This window comes from Astatotilapia calliptera, chromosome 6, assembly GCF_900246225.1.
Source record: "Astatotilapia calliptera chromosome 6, fAstCal1.2, whole genome shotgun sequence".
NCBI lineage: Eukaryota > Metazoa > Chordata > Actinopteri > Cichliformes > Cichlidae > Astatotilapia > Astatotilapia calliptera.
The window spans coordinates 27,132,987-27,150,267 of NC_039307.1; the positions used below are offsets into that span (position 1 = coordinate 27,132,987).

At 40.5% G+C, this 17,281-nt stretch overlaps 2 protein-coding genes across 11 annotated transcripts in view; both read right to left on the reverse strand.

The window, feature by feature from the left end:
* Nucleotides 1-2,650: 2,650 nt before the first annotated feature.
* On the reverse strand, nt 2,651-4,005 carry fgfbp2b (fibroblast growth factor binding protein 2b). The gene is made up of 2 exons (XM_026169334.1): nt 3,124-4,005; nt 2,651-2,957 (listed from the first exon to the last, which is right to left on the reverse strand). Exon 1 carries the CDS (start codon nt 3,926-3,928, stop codon nt 3,143-3,145), a length of 786 nt encoding a protein of 261 aa, XP_026025119.1. The 5' UTR covers nt 3,929-4,005; the 3' UTR covers nt 2,651-2,957; nt 3,124-3,142.
* Nucleotides 4,006-6,921: 2,916 nt separating this feature from the next.
* The window catches only part of prom1b (prominin 1 b), a 28,351-nt gene continuing 17,991 nt past the window's right edge, over nt 6,922-17,281 (reverse strand). For 2 of the 10 annotated variants that reach the window (XM_026171416.1, XM_026171419.1), the window contains 20 exons: nt 17,190-17,253; nt 17,028-17,036; nt 16,753-16,912; nt 16,363-16,515; nt 15,862-15,985; nt 15,639-15,742; nt 15,422-15,506; nt 15,183-15,329; nt 14,754-14,825; nt 14,030-14,122; nt 13,324-13,341; nt 13,078-13,131; nt 12,884-12,964; nt 12,085-12,153; nt 11,768-11,857; nt 9,492-9,607; nt 8,963-9,025; nt 8,655-8,811; nt 7,600-7,634; nt 6,922-7,514 (listed from right to left, as the gene is read on the reverse strand). In XM_026171416.1, the coding sequence (XP_026027201.1) occupies nt 8,742-8,811; nt 8,963-9,025; nt 9,492-9,607; nt 11,768-11,857; nt 12,085-12,153; nt 12,884-12,964; nt 13,078-13,131; nt 13,324-13,341; nt 14,030-14,122; nt 14,754-14,825; nt 15,183-15,329; nt 15,422-15,506; nt 15,639-15,742; nt 15,862-15,985; nt 16,363-16,515; nt 16,753-16,912; nt 17,028-17,036; nt 17,190-17,253 (1,572 nt within the window). In that variant the 3' untranslated portion in view covers nt 6,922-7,514; nt 7,600-7,634; nt 8,655-8,741. Of the gene's footprint in view, nt 7,515-7,599; nt 7,635-8,654; nt 8,812-8,962; nt 9,331-9,491; nt 9,608-11,767; nt 11,858-12,084; nt 12,154-12,883; nt 12,965-13,077; nt 13,132-13,323; nt 13,342-14,029; nt 14,123-14,753; nt 14,826-15,182; nt 15,330-15,421; nt 15,507-15,638; nt 15,743-15,861; nt 15,986-16,362; nt 16,516-16,752; nt 16,913-17,027; nt 17,037-17,189; nt 17,254-17,281 lie in introns of those variants that run through there. The other 8 variants (XM_026171420.1, XM_026171418.1, XM_026171423.1 and 5 more) reach the window with 6 other exon arrangements.

A 17,281-nucleotide genomic window follows, 5' to 3' on the forward strand; every position in this document is an offset into this window, starting at 1 on the left:
AAGAACCAAATATCCATCTTCCCTTGAGTTGGTGGAGATCAAACACAGAACTAACGGAGTCTTACAGAGAGACCAGAGGCACAAAGTTGCTGTTCTGGATTTTAAATAAGCAAAAGTCTGGTATGAGTTCTCTTGTGATGCACACATATGTGTCTAATCCAGACCAATGTTTTATGGTCTTTTTTATTTTATTTTACTGCATATATTCTGATTTCCCATCATAGGAAAAGATTGTTTTACCTACACAAGTGTAAAATTACATAACTCCATGTTACTTGTATCTAGTAACTGACCACTCCTCATAGCTCACACATGAATTGTTCCCATTTCTTTAGTCGAATCTGTAAAAGAAATACCAGGTAACAGTTTGACAGGCAAAAAAATAGTGTTTTTGCACCAACAAGGTGATTCCCAAAGAGCTATTAGCTGAAAATGTGGCACAAGGTGTGCAGTGAGTCCTTAAAAATATGGGGAAACTGGATAAGAGGAAAGAAGAATCAACAGGCTCAAAAGCAACTGTCCACTGCAGATGAACAGTATCTGAAAGTCACATCCTTAAGAAATGTTGTGCAGTGTCCTCCAAGAGGTTGTACCTTTTTCCCTTTTTTTATAATATAGAGAAGTAAAGGAGGACTCAAGAGTTTTGCACAATACTGTAAATTGTAAATCATTTAAGGTGAGTGGACTGAGATCTGAAGTTTGATAATCAAATTAAGGCAGTGGTAAAATCTAGCTTCTTTCAGCTCAGGCAGCTGGCAAAAATAAAGTCAATTCTTTCACGACAGCACTTTGAGACAGTGATCCACGCCTTTGTTAGCACTCGGCTGGATTACTGTAATGCACTTTATATTGGGGTCAGCGCATCATATATTACTCATCTACAGAGGGTGCAAAATGCTGCAGCTCATCTTTTAACTGGCACTCGAAAGTTTGAGCACATTTCCCCTATTTTAGCTTCACGTCACTGGCTGCCCATTTCTATTAGGATTTATTTTAAAATTCTTTTATTTGCTTTTAAAGCTCTCCATGGCCTAGCCCCATCTTATCTCTCTGAGCTGCCACAGCCTTATACACGCACCCGCTCTCTCAGGTCAGCTGATCAGCTGCTCCTGAATGTACCAGGACTGGGCGTAAACTTAGAGGAGATCGTGCTTTTGCTGTAGCAGCTCCAAAACTGTGGAACGAGCTCCCTTTAGAGATTAGACAGGCCAGTTCTTTACCTGTTTTTAAGTCACTCTTGAAAACCCACCTCTTTACCCTGGCCTTTGACACCACGTGAGATGTTGGTTTTTATTTTTATTTTATTTTTTATTTTAGTCGTTTTTAGTTGATTCGATGCTGTTTTATCTTGTTTTTGTTTTTGTTTTAATATAGGGCTGTTTTAATTTTATGCATTATGTTTTTATTTATTTTTGCTGTTTTCTGTTATTCTATTGTTTTTAACTTATTTTCTGTACAGCACTTTGTTCCTGTGCTGGGTATTTGAAAGTGCCTTATAAATAAAATTGGATTAGATTGGTGAGGACTTGATTTAGAGAGCTATCGTATGCTTTCAGGAAATGATTGCAAGTCAGTGTAAAGTCCTTTAAAGTGATGCAAACTATGACTTTGTGCTTGTTTGTCTCCATGTTTGTTTTGGACACATTTCAGGAAAAATCTCACAGCGAGGACACTTCTGCAGCTCTACAACTTTTTGGTTGCTCCTCTTCACACCTTCATGTCACCACTAGAACAGGGCCCCAATCTGTTTTTGAGCTCCCAGCTCAGCAGCATCATCTTGTGTTCACCACAGGTTAAACAGCCTAAAAACAGATCACAAGTACAGTACTTTCTACTCCACGGTAGTTAAAGGCAAAGATTATACAGAAAGTAAAATGATGAACGATTGACTCCAGCAATAATAGTTGCAGGTTTTTATATTTATATTTGTGCTTCCAATTTCCTCTTTAAATCTGCACACATTCCAGTGTTGTAATTATATTAAATCAGGCCTATAATAAACTATAGAGTTTGTTTTAGTCTTATATTAATACCTGAAACAAATTCTATAGTTTTCTTATGGTCAGAGAGCACAACACGGAGAACACAGCTCTCACTTTGATTTGGCTCGTTGTCATTCTCACTTTTTTTTTGCTTAGCTTACTTAGCTTACAACACATTTAAATTTCAAAGACTTTTTCCTATACTTATAGAACTTATAGTAAATGATAGAAATTTGCAATATCACACAGGACTTCTACTTCCTCTTTTTTGCTTATTCCGTCTTTGGGACTGAAAAAAAATCAAAGTGCTAAATGTGACGTAACTCTCCCGTCTTTATCAGATTGTGTGTGTGTTTCACGGCCACCACATCCATTTCCACTCATCTTCGGCATGCGCACAGACCCCCTCTGTTCCTGCACACAGCAGCTCTCAGGACTCAATTCATCAGCTCATACAAAGACGTTTTTAGCTCTGCTCAGACACCTCCTGCACCTCATGGGTTCTTTCAGACTTCGTGTCGCACGGTAGCAGCTTCCCCAGCTGGACAGCAGTCGCGGTGCTCCAGCCGAAGGGTGGAAAGAAACAAGATCTCATTTTAATAAATGAGCGTGAAAGCTCTCTGCTTTGTTTCAGCTCAGTAGAAGAAGAAACAGAGGGACACAGAAAAGAGGAGGGCCACCACTCGGATTTTATTCTCTTCTGCAATTAAAGCTGGAGGGAATTTTCCATCATATACAAACAGAAACACATGCCTGCTATATTTTCTCCTTTGTCTTGCTGTCATTTTGACACATTCAAAAAAAAAAAAGACACTACAGGAAAGAAATCATCTGCTAATTGCACACAGGTGTAGGTCAAGGGTTTTGGTCTCAGTCTGTAGGGTGCTGTAACGTGAGGAGTTCGGAGTTCGATCAAATGACTCCAGGAGCTTCCACACAGAGGTCAAAGATGGAAGTGCGGATGGGGCACTCCAACTGAAATAAAAACAAAAAAGCACTCAGGAACATATTGTACTAGCATTTTCAAACTTAAATGACAAAGAAAAGTCACATTTTCACATTAAAAATGTAAGTTTATAAGCGTGTTCATTGCTAAGATCTCTCCCTCTCTGCCCTTTCTTTTCCTTCATTCGTCACTCACCTGTGGCTGCGGTATCGTCTCAGTTTTGGAACCAGTTGATGACGTAGGTGCAGATGCCTTGGAAGCTCTTCCAGCAGTAATCGGATGCAAGACGGGAAGCTGTGGATTCAGGCAGCTCCGTCGGGTGATCACTGGTTTTCTCAGGCTTAGGAGTAGTCTTCCTGCTCTGACGCCCCTTGCCTGGCTGCTTATTGGGCTTCACAGGTTTAGGAGAAGTAACAGGCTTGGTCTGACCTGGCAGTGCTGGTTTACGTGGTTCCTGAGCGGGCTTGGAGGGCTTCAAGTTGGCTGTTTTGGGCCAGGAGGCCAGCAAGGTCATCTGAGTCTCATCTGGGTATTTCTTGCACATGTGCGGGCGGTAGATTTTAGTTCCCTGGCAGGCGTGGCTCAGTTTCCTCAACTCCCACATCATCTGTGTGAAGTAGTGGCGAGGGTTCTGGTTGTAGGCCCGGCACAGGGTGGGTTTTCCCTGGAAGTCGCAGTAGTAAGAGCGTCCTGGGGTTTGGCCCTTGCAGGAGACACGAAGGCGGGTGTAGTTCTCTGGTGCAGACACCACCATGGTGCAGGAGTCTTTGGTCTTGGTGCTGAATCTGATGGGTTCATCCCAGATGCTGCGCTGCTGCTGCTTGTCATTGTCGCTGCTGTTGTCGGTTTGAGCATTTGAAACACAAACAGCTGCTGCCGAAACCAGCAGCAACAGTCTCAACCCAGCTCTCATGGTGTTCAGCGTGGACTGATGGACGAGCGAGGGCTCAGGGGTGATGTGTCCGCAAAGAAAGTTAAGGTGTGGAAGGACGGAAAGCATGCAACTGGGAATTTATAAAGCTGAAGCTCACAAAGAAGGCATTATTCAGTTAAGCTGAAAAGTTTTAACCCCTCCCTCATGCTACAGACACACACAGAGCAACCACAAGGTTCGTGTGGTATGCTAAAAAAACACCAAGGAGTAACGTATGGAAGGAAAGGGTGAACATAAACTTAGAGATGAAGACAGGAAAAGGAGGGGGGTTGGCTTGTGGGAGCCGAGGGAGAATTAAGAGGTCTGAAGAACACGCATGAGGCCAAATAGCTGCAAGTCATTATGCAGTGTCACATAAGAGGTTCATTGACCATTGATCAGGAGGGGAGAGCAGTGAGGCTCCAGAGCCACACTGCAGGCTCAGGTTACTTGGTGGAGATTTAAGAGTTGATATGTGACTCAGTAAAACAACAAATCTTTAGATGTTTGATGACTTTTGTTGCAGAATTAATTGAAATGGACTTCTAGGACGTCTCTCAAAGTTTCCAAAGATGGTAAATTATGTTTTACTTGCAGTACATATCTTACACTACAGGAGTGTTTTTGGTTGCACCTGGAGAAAATGTTTTATCCTGATAGTTTGAGAGGGTCTGACTGCAAATCTCACATCCGGGGGCACCTCTAGAGTCTGCGGGCGGAGGTAGAGCAGGTCATCTGCTAAGTGGAAGGTCAGCGGTTTGATCCCTGTGGCTCTTCCAGTTAGAGCCGGGAATCTATCTAAAGATAGTGAACTCAAGAAACAGCAGTCCATTTATCATTTACCACATGCACACAGCGACTCTGTTGGCAGCTCTTGCATACATGAGCTGTTAATGTTGTGAGCTGTTTGGATTGAGCGGGCATGGCGTAGGTCTACTGCCTGGTAGTTTAAATTTAAATACCCCCCTTCCCCCCTACTGCATAAGCACTCCCATTCCTTGGGCACCACCAGTCTGGAGAGCCCGAGTTCAAAGTCAGACCAGACTGAAAATTTCCGCATTAGCTAGCGGGTTTGTTTGCTGAGTGAAAGAGTGTGTAAGTGCACGCACAGGCTCAGTGCATTCTGGGAGTTTTTATTTTTATGGCGGTTAGCCTAATGAAGCGGGGAAAAGCTCAGCTGGAAGAAACGCCGAGGATGTGTGTGTGTGGGCTGTCTGCACCATGTTTTCCTATATTTAGTTCTCTTCTCATACGGTGCAACAGCATCACACCACCTCTAACCAGAGATGGGCAGTAACACGTTACTTCTGATTACTTTTTTCAGGTAACGAGTAAAGTAAGGGATTACTATTGCAAAAACGGTAATTAGATTACCGTTACTTTCCCGTAGGAACGCTGCGTTACTGCGTTACTAAAACAGTGATTTTTTGCGAGAATGTCTCACGACAGTGACGTAAGCGAGTGCGACGTTAGTGACAACAGCTGTGTGCAGATCAACAATGGATCATATATGGAGTGCAGGAGAGAGTATGAGCGTGCAGCGTTTAAAGCGTGGAAGTACTGACCTTACTTTGAGTTTGATTCCATAAAAAGTGACAAAAACATTAGCGTCCGTTGTGCGTGGGAAGAAAACTTATTTTTACAGCGAAAAAAACCCCTAAACTTCCAAGCAAGCACCGAGTGCACAACGACGTGATGGGAAACTCACAGAGAAACTCGCGGATTCTTCAACTGACCGCTGCGGCACACCTGCACCAGGGTAAACCTCCGCCTACCGCCAGTCCTGCTTTACAGGTGAAAATAGAGCAACAGGGCCGCTGAGTCTTTGATGTTATTTATTTTCTGCTGTGTTTTACTTGCATCTATTTGAAAGAGTGAGTGTAAACACACAAAAAAAATTATTTTATTTTATGTGCTGGAATGTGCACAAAATAAGTTTAAATGTTAAACAAATTTCTTCCAGTCAATGTTGCATATAATTAAATTTTTGCTTGATGCATAAAGTTAAAAGGTTAAAACTAATAAAACAAGTTTTAAAAAGAGACTTTTCCATTTGATTACATTTTGTATGATGGATTATGCAGAAAAAGTAGAATTGGGCTGAAAGATCTATCGCTTTATCACCTCTTCAGGTTGTAAATAGTGTTTTTAAAAAGTAACTAAGTAATTAATTACTTTTGAAAATAAGTAATCAGTAAAGTAACGGGATTACTTTTTGGGGGAAGTAATCAGTAATTAGTTACTGATTACTTTTTTCAAGTAACTTGACCAATACTGCCTCTAACACCACCAGCACCATCATCACTTCCTGTGTCTACCTCCAGCTGCTGTGTGCGCATTGCAGTTATATTTTTGTATTTTCTAATTCGCTTTTATTTATTTTTTTTACTTGTTTTAATTCAGTTTAGTTTTCAGGATGGATTTTCTAATTTTCAGTTTAGTTTCCATCTTTTTAATTATTATGGAGCACATGTCAGAGGCCAATTTTCAGAAAATCAGGACAGATGTAATAAGAAAAAACACTTTTAAAAAAGTTCATAGTACCATTTCAGTTCATTTTATTTTAGCTAAAATATTTTGTCATCTAGTTAACTATAATTCATCTCTGCATGTGCCACATGAGCATCACGTGTCTTCCTGAGCACGTATCAAACTCCTTTTAAGTCATTTTTTAAAGGTTTTGCACACAATAAAACATTTCCTTTATATTTAGAAACGTGTGATTTATGAACCATGTTTATGCAATAAAAAACAGACGACACTGGATTTGAGTTTTTATTTAGAGATTTGCATCCTCACCACAAGCCCAGTTGTGTTTTTCAGACCTTTAATATTGCAGAGGCTTCTGGGAATTTTATTTGACAACACAAGCAACTCATTACAGTCTGGTGCCAGATATTTTGTGTGTCTCAATCCTAACACAGGTTACCAAACTTTTGAAGCTGATCAAACAAGTTGATACATCAGTTTTATAACAAACAACAAATTTTGCTGATTCAATAGTAGCGTGTGTATTTAAGCTTTAACCTTTGTAGCACTGCGCGTCTTATGTTCAGATTCTGTCGGCAGGCTTGCGCTTGTGCTTAAATGAATAATTCAATACCTTTGGTCTCTTTGGTCAAAAACACAGCTGCACAGCTGTTTGGTAGATTCCCATGAGAGATGTGATCTGTGTCAGTTCTGAAAGAAAGCGAGTAGCTACTTTTTTTTTTTTTTCAAATTGTCAAACCATTCCTTAAATAAACACCTGCTAAGTGAAACCTGTTTGATGCAAATTATGTAAGCTATATTACAAATATTCACAGAGAAAAAGAAAGCTATTACTACAAACCTACTTACATGTTATAAAACAAAGTTTAACAAAAAATATATAAAACTTTCAAAAGACTTGAAAGTGTAAAAACTGTACACTTGTGTTGCCTTGTTTAAAACTGATTATGTAAGTACAAATTGATTCTCTATGCAGCTAAATATGCAGCTGTTGGTGTACATAATAAAATGGTAAAGGGGTCGAGAAAACACTTCATAGGATTTTGCTGGCATTAGTGGTTTTGTCAAATGGCCTGAAGGACTACTGAAAGACGCCTTCATCCCAGAGTTCACGATTGTTCTTCCCTTTTGTCCTTGGAAGTGTTAAAAGATCTGAATCGGAAGCCTAAACAGCCCAGTGATCCTGGAAACGAAGAAAGCTTTTAGAAAAATAAAGTGCACTAAGAGTCAGGTATGAAATATGTGAAGAGATACAGATGAGCGCTTACCACAAAGGGAAGATCAGTTCCAGTTCTCCTGTCCACTGTGGAGGGAAAAGAAAAGGTAATGTTTTATGTTAATGACTGGAACATCAGTCAAATCATCAGGAAGAGCATCTGGAGCTGTTGCGACACCTTGTGACTGTTACTGTCATTGCTATTATTATAAGTTGCAGGGTGAGGGTGATGGGTTTTTTTAAAACCACATAGTAGATGATTATAAAAAGCAAATGATTTCCTGTGGTCCACACAATGGGAATCACTTCCACAAATCTTTGAAGATTGGAGGGTAAACATGTACACAGGTATACAGGAATTGTATTCATATTTCTATAGCTGAAATATGTGAGAGTTACACACAGAATAATATTTATTAATTTATTTTCCTGTGAGGTTTTCACCTGCACACATTCAAAGCCAGGACTTGTGTTTTGGGGCCTTTACTGTTATTTCACAACTGGTGGGGAAAACACGAGTTTTCCAACATTTTTTTAGTGTTTGAAAATAGTTTTGGGTGCTCTGTTATTCAGAAGGAAACACAAATCAATCATGCAGAGCTACGTGCGTTCGTGACTCCTTCCAGGATTAAACCAGGGACCTTTCAGGAATCTAAAAAATGATTTTCTTGTTTTTTTGTTTTTCCAAATAATAGATTGATTCATTTTTGGTCTTAACACAAGAAAAATGTTTCAGAAAAATAGTGTAGCATTAGGTTTCTTCTGTTTTGTCCTGTTGAGGCTCATTTTCCTTTAACTGGAGAACACAACAGCGCTTCAAACACAAAAGCAAAAGATTTTTCTCTCTTCCTGTGCAGCTTTGACTGAACACTGCATATATCCAAGGATGAAAACTGATCTAATTGAGGCACAATCTGGATGCCTGACACGTGGCAGCATCATGTGGATATAAGCAGTTACCTCCATCACAGAAAACTTCATTTCAGTGGGCTCTGATGTTTGAATGCAGTGATGGATGAAGAAGATAAGAGGGAAGTCAGGAAAAAGAAGGATGTTTTTGTCAAAATGAAATCAGCGTAGTGATGGTGGGATGCTGGATGGTCTTACATGGCTGGTTGTTAGCGTAGCTGTAAGGGTTAGTGGAGTCATCAGTGATCGTCAATACCTCATCAGCAGGGAGAGAGTTCCAGTGGGTCACCAGACTGAGTAGCTCGGGGGGGCAGAGGCCCGAGGGAACCGAGTCAGAGTGTCAGAATAGGGAGAGCTGAATGCACACACACACACACACACACACAGGGAATTCTTTATATCTCTATATGTGGTAAATAAAAATTTACGCTGACAGGACTCCAAATATCCCTCCACCAATTAACACTCCAGCATGCAAGTCAGATTTAGCTCCACGCGGCTCGTACCTGATGGCAAGGTTTCCATGGATATCACACACCTGTTCACCGTGATTACCTGTATTAGCCATACTGCAAGAGAAGAACGAGGGGAGGGGCAGATGAAAAAGGGGAAGACTCCTGTGAAAGTGACAGGGATGGAGTGATCCACAGAGAGCGACGCTCGCATCGGAAAGAAAGAGAGCGCGAGCAGTGATGGGAAAGTCCATGTTAAGAGCTAAAATGCCGAGCTCGTGATTTCAGAAGAAAGAGTGAAAAAGCTCAAGAGATTCGAAGCTGAACAGTCCCGTTCCAAAAAGCGAGTAAGTGTGTGGGAGAAGATGAGAAAGTGCATGAATTATCGATGTTAAAGTGCAACAAGCCATGGGTAAGAGGAGCTGGAGTGAGCGGATACAACACAAGGAGAAAATACGAGGAGAATCCGTGTCCGTGAAAAGGAATAATGGACAGAGAAAAGGAAAGAAAATTATTAATGAATTTGGCTTTGATTTACATCAGAAAAAAACCCAGGAGGATAACGAGGAAGGTTTGGACTCACTCTTCAAAGACGTCCTCTGTGTCCATCCTTCTGTAATACTTGGCCAGTTTGACAGAGAAGATGATGCTGGGGATGAGCAGGATGCAGCAGCTGCCGAGACCAAACCAGAATGTGTTCTGGAAAATAAAAGTACCAGTAATCACATTTTATGCGATTTCATTCATTGCTGTTACTTTTCACTAAACACTGAACTCTTAGTGCTAAAACACTGTCAAAAAGATTTCAAATCTTGATATTAATGTGGGTATAATAAGAACTCATATTTGGCACAATGGCTGTACCCGTTTCTCTGTACCTGACAAAAGTTGCAGAGACTGAAACATTGTGTGGAGGTTATAATATATTTCTACATAACAACAAGACAACGAAACCACTATTTTATTGATTATTATCATTTATGGTCCACCTGCTTCATATTATTCTAACATTATTGTAACACAATACAGTCCTGTGAAAAACTAAGTACACCCTTTCAGTCCATAACTTGTAGAACCATCTTCAGCATCAATAACTTGATACTTTTCCTGTATGAAATTTATTGGGAATTTTGGCCCGATAACACAGGACTCTGTGTGAGAAGTTTGAGTCCAGCTTTATCTGTCACACAGATGGAGTGGAAGTGGAAGATGCCCAGTTCCCGTGGCTCCAAAACAAACCCAATTCATCATCCATCCTCCGCCGTTATGAGGTGTTTGTGCTGCTGTGTTTGGTTTTCATCAAATGTGGTGCTGTGCATTAAATACTTCACTTTGGTCTCTGGTGTCCAGAGGACATTGTTCCAGAAGTCTTGTGGTTTGTTCAGATGTTACTTTGCAAACCTCATCGTGCTGCCATGATCATTTTAGAGGTAAGAGGTTTTGTCCTGCAACCCTTCCTAAAGAAGTCACACTTACTCAGTCTTTTTCTAATCTGAATGTCATGAACTGAGGCCTTTAGAGTCTGAGATGTAGCTCTTGGATTACTTTCAGTCCTTCTGAGCCTGACTTGAGTGTGAGTTTGCTGGGACATCCATTCCTGAGAGATTGCGGCATTGTAAATGGTAAATGGTAAATGGCCTGTATTTATATAGTGCTTTACTAGTCCCTAAGGACCCCAAAGCGCTTTACATATCCAGTCATCCACCCATTCACACACACATTCACACACTGGTGATGGTAAGCTACATTGTAGCCACAGCCACCCTGGGGCGCACTGACAGAGGCGAGGCTGCCGGACACTGGCGCCACCGGGCCCTCTGACCACCACCAGTAGGCAACGGGTGAAGTGTCTTGCCCAAGGACACAACGACCAAGACTGTCCAAGCCGGGGCTCGAACCGGCAACCTTAACACACATCTGGATATTCAGATGTGTGTTAACACAACACCTGTAACATCCAGACCAACAAACTACCAAAATGTCCGCCTTTGTAATGATCTTCAGACTTGCTGTGGATCAGCGAATCAAGTGATTAACAGTGAGTAGCAGCATCTGGCTGCAACTGACGACCTTAATTCCTATTGAAGAAGTAAGGGTGTATTTAATTTTTTTAGGGCTGTAGAGAGTCCCATAAAAACATGTTTACCTTAGAAATGTACTGATGTACAAGTTTAAAGTAGACTAAAAGAGTAATTGCAAATGCTTGAGCTAAGGTACTTGTTAATATGCAACAACTCTTAAATCAGGGGACTTTTTATTTGTAATCATCACTGAATGAAATGTCAGGACTGTGACTTTTAAAGACATAATAACATCATGGACCAATGAATTAATAATAAATATACTTGTTGTAGTACTGCTAATGTCACACATTTATGCAGCTGCATTTCACGAACAGAAGCCTAAAATATGTGTGCACACAGACACACACACATGCACACACAAAGCACATCTAAATGTACAGTAGCTGCAGGCAGTGCAAAAATTAAAATCCTGTTTATATTGCTCACAGTCTTTGGCCTGTTTGGGCTCATTAAACTCTCAGGAAGTCGCATGCTTGATATACAGCAAGTATAAAAACATAAACCTTTATAACTCCTCAGGGTCAGGAGTGAAAACACGGAAGAATCCATGTGTGTGTGTAAATCCCCGGCCCAGACACAAAACAGGCTTTATTTAATCTCAGTGTTTGTGAACAACACACCGTTCTCCTCCTAAAACTCTGAGCTCCCCAAACAGTTCACATAAAACCACAGATATATTTTTAGTTTACATCCAGGTACATGAAGGTACATGCACTGTGCAAACAGCTGGGAAAACACACATCCACACATACAGGTAACCACAATGACATCTTACCAGTGAGTCGATTATGAAGCTGCATCCTACTATTTCCATACTGTCCACAATGTTGCTGATGGGTTTACACTGGGCCACCTCTGTAGTTAGCTGTAGGATAAAAACACACATGCTGGCTGATCTCTCTTCAGAATCCACATTTATTCATTAACTTCAAGTTAAATCAGCAGTTCTTAAACCATACTAAAACTTAAACACTAAAACTAAATTAAACACTGACTCAGATAATCAGAAGAGGCAGAGGAAGGATTTACTATACTGCAAATTTTGTACAAAGACACTGAAGAAAACAATAGAGAAAATGGCAGAGTACTCACAGAGTTTTTAACCCATTCTGTGTACTGTTTGAAGTATCCCACCAAGCCCTGCACATACGCCTTTGTTTCCTACAACCAAAAAAATGAAAAACACTCATGAGTACTCACTATGATCACGATTGAGATTTCAAGCTCTGGAGTTCATTTCCCTGTTGGATCAAGATTAGCTCTTTATACACTTTTCTTTAAAATGTAACCTGATTTGAGCACTACGATAATGACGTTCTTGGCCAGTGAATCAAGTTTGGATTGCAAACACAAAAAATATTTATAATAATGTAATCAGTCTGCTTACAATGGGACTCTAATAAGCCACAGAAAAACAAGTCGTCTTTATTCTGAGGCAACACATTTGCTACCAGAGAACAAAATCACAACACCAGTCGCCTCAGAGCCCTTACGATTATAAAGCAAAGACCCTACAATAATAGAGGGAATATTGCAACAATCATACAACCCCTCTATGAGCAAGCATTTGGCAACAGTGGGAAGTAAAAACTCCCTTTTAACAGGAAGAAATCTCCAGCAGAATCAGAGAGGGGGATGAGGGGAAAGAAAAGAGAGAAAAAGGAGACCATAAGGACACAAAGACAAAACGCACACTTTGGGACAATTTAATGATGTGAGTGTTGGTGTAAAAACCCCTGAGAGAAGACAGGAGTGGAGCACAAATGCCCAGTGCATCATGGGAAGTTTGCAGCCTGTTGTGGCATGATTAAAGAGCTTTTTGCTGTGTGTTCAACATTTATCTTTTGATGCTCCATGTCACCATGTTATGTTGAAGCCTTGATCGATGTACCTGCTTCACCACGTGGGAGGCATTATGAGCGATGAGGTACTCTGCTGCATCAATGGCACTCAGGACATTTGTTACTTTGACCTCAGAGAGAAATAAAAGCAAAAGAAATTAGTTCACGAAACGTGGATAGGTTGCTAAGGAAATAATTGTTTACACTGCTATCTGTGGTCTATAACAATAGTTTTCGTATTTACTGGCAGGTCGTTGGATGTCTTCTGTAGCTGTTTGACACTCTGGTGCAGCGTACTCTGTGTGAGAAGATTAAAGCACAAGCAGTCACACGGTGAAACAGACACACGCACAACTCCCTCCTTATTTACAGATACACATCCATCACATCACGCCACCGCTGTCACAACATGAAGGACGTTGCTAAGACAACACACACAAAAAAAGAAAATAAATCACTGTCACAGTGCTGCACATCAACAGCAGCTTACCCGTGCTCTGACATATTTCTGTCACCACATTATGAAAGAAAAGAACAAAAAGAAGGAACACTGAGGAACAGAGCAAAAAACAGACCATGTAGATGTGTTTTGTCCCTGAAGACATTCTCTGTTCATTAAGATTACGTAATTACCACTATTTCCCTATTAAATAATGGTAAAAAAAAAAAGAAAAAAGCTTAGGTGTAATGCTACATGTTTGCCTCATTCAGTATGTGCAGATGTGCAAATCCTCCCTGGGCCACTTGCCACCAGCTTTCCTGTGCTAGGCCAACTCACAGGTTCTCCTTCTATGTGGGGTGAGACGCTGCTGAAATACGTGCTGTTGTTTTTTACATGAGAGTCACTGCTTCATACTAACTCAAATACTATTATCCTCACCTCCTCAACCCTGTAGGTATCTGTTTTAGTAACAGAAACAGCATTTGGCTCAACCACTGACAGTTTGTTTCATTAATGGGGTCAAAATGATTTTCATTTTACCCAAAAATGGGTAAAAAATTTACGTTTTTTGTTGTGATGCCTGAAATAAAAAAGCCTCAATTCAAAATCCTCTGTTCATCTAGGACACTGCTAAAGAAAAATAAACAGGTGATCTTCATCGTCTTGGTAGCTGAATATATAAAATAAGCTATGAGAAATAAGTGTTGAACTGTTAATAGTGCTGTTTGTATTTGTGCTGTGGTTAGTTGATTACCATTGCTTGCTCCAGTGGCACCACCTGTTCTCGGTGAATGAATCTAATGCTGCTGGCATGGCCTCTCAGTGCGTTCTCCAGAGCACCACGGGGCTGTAAACAAACACAGTTTTAAGGATACAATATGTTATTACAGATGTATATTGTTTAGGTTCCCATGAAAATGTAGAATAGATTTTGAGTCTTTAACGTAACTAAAAACAAATATTTTGTCATTGTTTTATTATAAGTTTCACTACAAGGGCACATGCAAACATCTCCCTGTGTAACAAGCTCCAGAACCCGAACACGTGGCATAAATGTGTGCAACGTGAACATGAACCCTAAGTTCCTTCAACATGGGTGTCTGACTATATGTTTAGAATTGCCGGTCTAACACATATATATGACATTCCTGCTGTCAAGTATTAAGTCAAGTACTGCCAGAGATGTGCCATCCTTCATGAAGATGAAATTAAAAAATCCACTTTTAATCAGATCATTTAGACAGATGTGAAGATTCACTTTAGGTCTGTGGTGAGAACCTGACTAATTCAGCAGCTCAAGTGTTCATAATTTTAACCAACTGTGACATCGTGGCTAATAGTTTTTCACCCGTTTTGCATCCACAAGAGAGCAATAGTGGGACCTCTGACTGCCACTGCTCTACAAAAGGCTGTAACCGTGCATGCATACAATATGTTGATGCTGATCTACAACACATGTGCAGACATTAATGACTCACCAGCTGGTCAGCCTGACCCTCCAGGTCGCTACAGAAGGACAGCAGATCTATTAGAGTGACTCCTTTATTTACCTAAAAACCAGGAATTTACACATGAAAGATGGTTAGTATAAAAGGTTTTAGTTAAGGTTTGTTTGGGGGTGGGGGTATTTTTATTAGGGATAGCTTTTAAAGTTGCATAATCACTGTTTCAAATTAAATGCATTTTATTTATGCATATTAACAAAACTGGAAGATGTTATGATTGCATTCAAAATATTTTACATTAAACAAGAAAAATAAAATTAGCAGAATAATGGAAATAATTTTTACTGAGTGTATGTGCATGTAAGCGGAGTGAAGGGCTTTTTGTGCACAGGATATAAAGGAAGTAAACGGTGTGCATCGTGCCATTCAACATAAACACAACCACAGATGCACACAGCTCACCTCAGTGAGATAAACCTGAAAGTCAATCTGTCCAATTCCAGAGTTGGCAAAGTTGATGAGGTTGTCTCTGCCAGCCTGCTCCAGCAGCGTGATGCCCTGCAGGTCCACCTGCACACTATCAAACACTTTGGCCAGGTCCCTGTTGTACTGTTGTGAAACACATGTGTAGAGTCAAACTACCATTCACCTTCTGCCATCAATGCACCTGTAATGGTGACATACAGTAACATAGCTCTTACCACTGTTCTGTTGAGGAAGGAGTTAATGTTGAACATGGTCTCCAGCTGCAGAGCGTGATACAGACCGTTGTTGTCATAGCACTCCCTGTGAGACAAAACCATGATCATCACAAACACAGTGCTGTGATGTTTTCTGCTTAACTACAGGTAATGAGTTTCTTACAAAAACAACTAGAAAAATGGATTCATTACTTTTTCGTGATAACTTAAATGTTACCTGTACATGCCGCCTAGAGTTAAATCAATATTTGGATTCTGGAAAAGCATCCCAGGAAGGAAGTTCCTCTTTTCAGGATGGACCAGGAACGGCGTATCAATGATCTACAGACACACACACACAGTTTAAGAAAGCAGTGTTGGCCATTTTACGGCTCAGATAAAAGGTGAAAATAATAAAATCTCCAGCAGAATAAAAATAAAAGACAAAAGAGAGTTAACACCTTAAACAGTTGTCTGTTAGCCAGAGGTTCACATATCAGCTTTTCCACATTGCCCCCGACAACAAACAGGGTGGTAACGATGACCATCAGCACCCAGGCAAAGATAAACGAGAAGCCAACACCACTGCAAGAGTAAAAAACAGACTCTGAGAGACAAAAATAATATTTTTGCTGTTATTTCCCACCATATATCACAAGAGATAATCCCGTAAGAGTCCACTTTTGATAAAACCAGTATTAATGTGAAGAAACTCTCTGAACTTGAGACCTTTCTATAATTATTTCATGCATTTACTGTTAAATTTAATCTTATTTGAAGAACACTATTGTGAGTCTTCATTTTTTGTAAAGTAAACCTGTACTCAGTGCTTATAATGCTTCCTTTGTTATATGACTGTAAGCTAAATGGATCACAGCCACTTTTACAGTTTGAACTCCACCCTGAAAAAAAGATCCCTGAGTGATGCCTTCAGGCGAGTGAGTGTTGTGATGGAAACCTACGCCATCAGCAGGTTTCCCCCAGTGTTCGACAGGCAGCCGCGGGTGGTCGGGCTAGCTTGCTTGTCGTAGCCACAGTTACCACACAGCAGGCCGAGGATGTTAAAGGCCATCACCAAGACGACCATGCAGAGCACCGCCACGCAGGCGATCCACCTGAAGGTTAGACAGAGAGGTTTACCCACTTTAACCTAATTCATTGTAACCTAGAGTGAGATTATTTCTCACAAGCTGTTCAACTAGTTTGGTTCTTTTTATTTATTTATTTTTTAAAAGCAGTGAGAAGGACCGTGTGTTATAACTAGAGCTGAACCTTAACAGCCTTGTTTCTATCTATGACGTTTTAACATCCTCACATTTTCTTAATAGATTTTTAAAGAGAAACACACAAACCTGTAAAAATCCATCTGATCGATTTGGGGGTAATAGGACTCAATAGCTTTGTGTCTTTCATTTAGGAAAATGGTGAAATTTGCCAGAGAAGCTTCCACGGGGAACATCTTGGAGAAGCCGGTGATCTCTGCACCGATCTTATCCAGCATCCCCTTTACTCCTACAAACACAATTGTAACAATAAATAAGTCAGACAGAAATAAACTGGAAGGCTGGGGGTTTTAAGGTGAAGTGAAAAAGGGATAATGTGTCTGACACAGAAGAGAAAAACTTACGAGGCAGAGCTGCAGTTTCATCATCCACAAGTATGCAGACAGAGATGAAAGAAGAACATGAAACACTTTATACTCACTCTTATCTCATTTACAAAACAGAGCTCTAGCTCACACACACACACACGCACGCACGCACGCACGCACACACACACACACGTGTACCTGCAACAATGTTTTTTGTTTGCTCTTTAACCAGTCTTGGCGTGTCGTTAAAGGATGCGTAACCCTGTAGATGAACAGAATAAGAGAAAAGA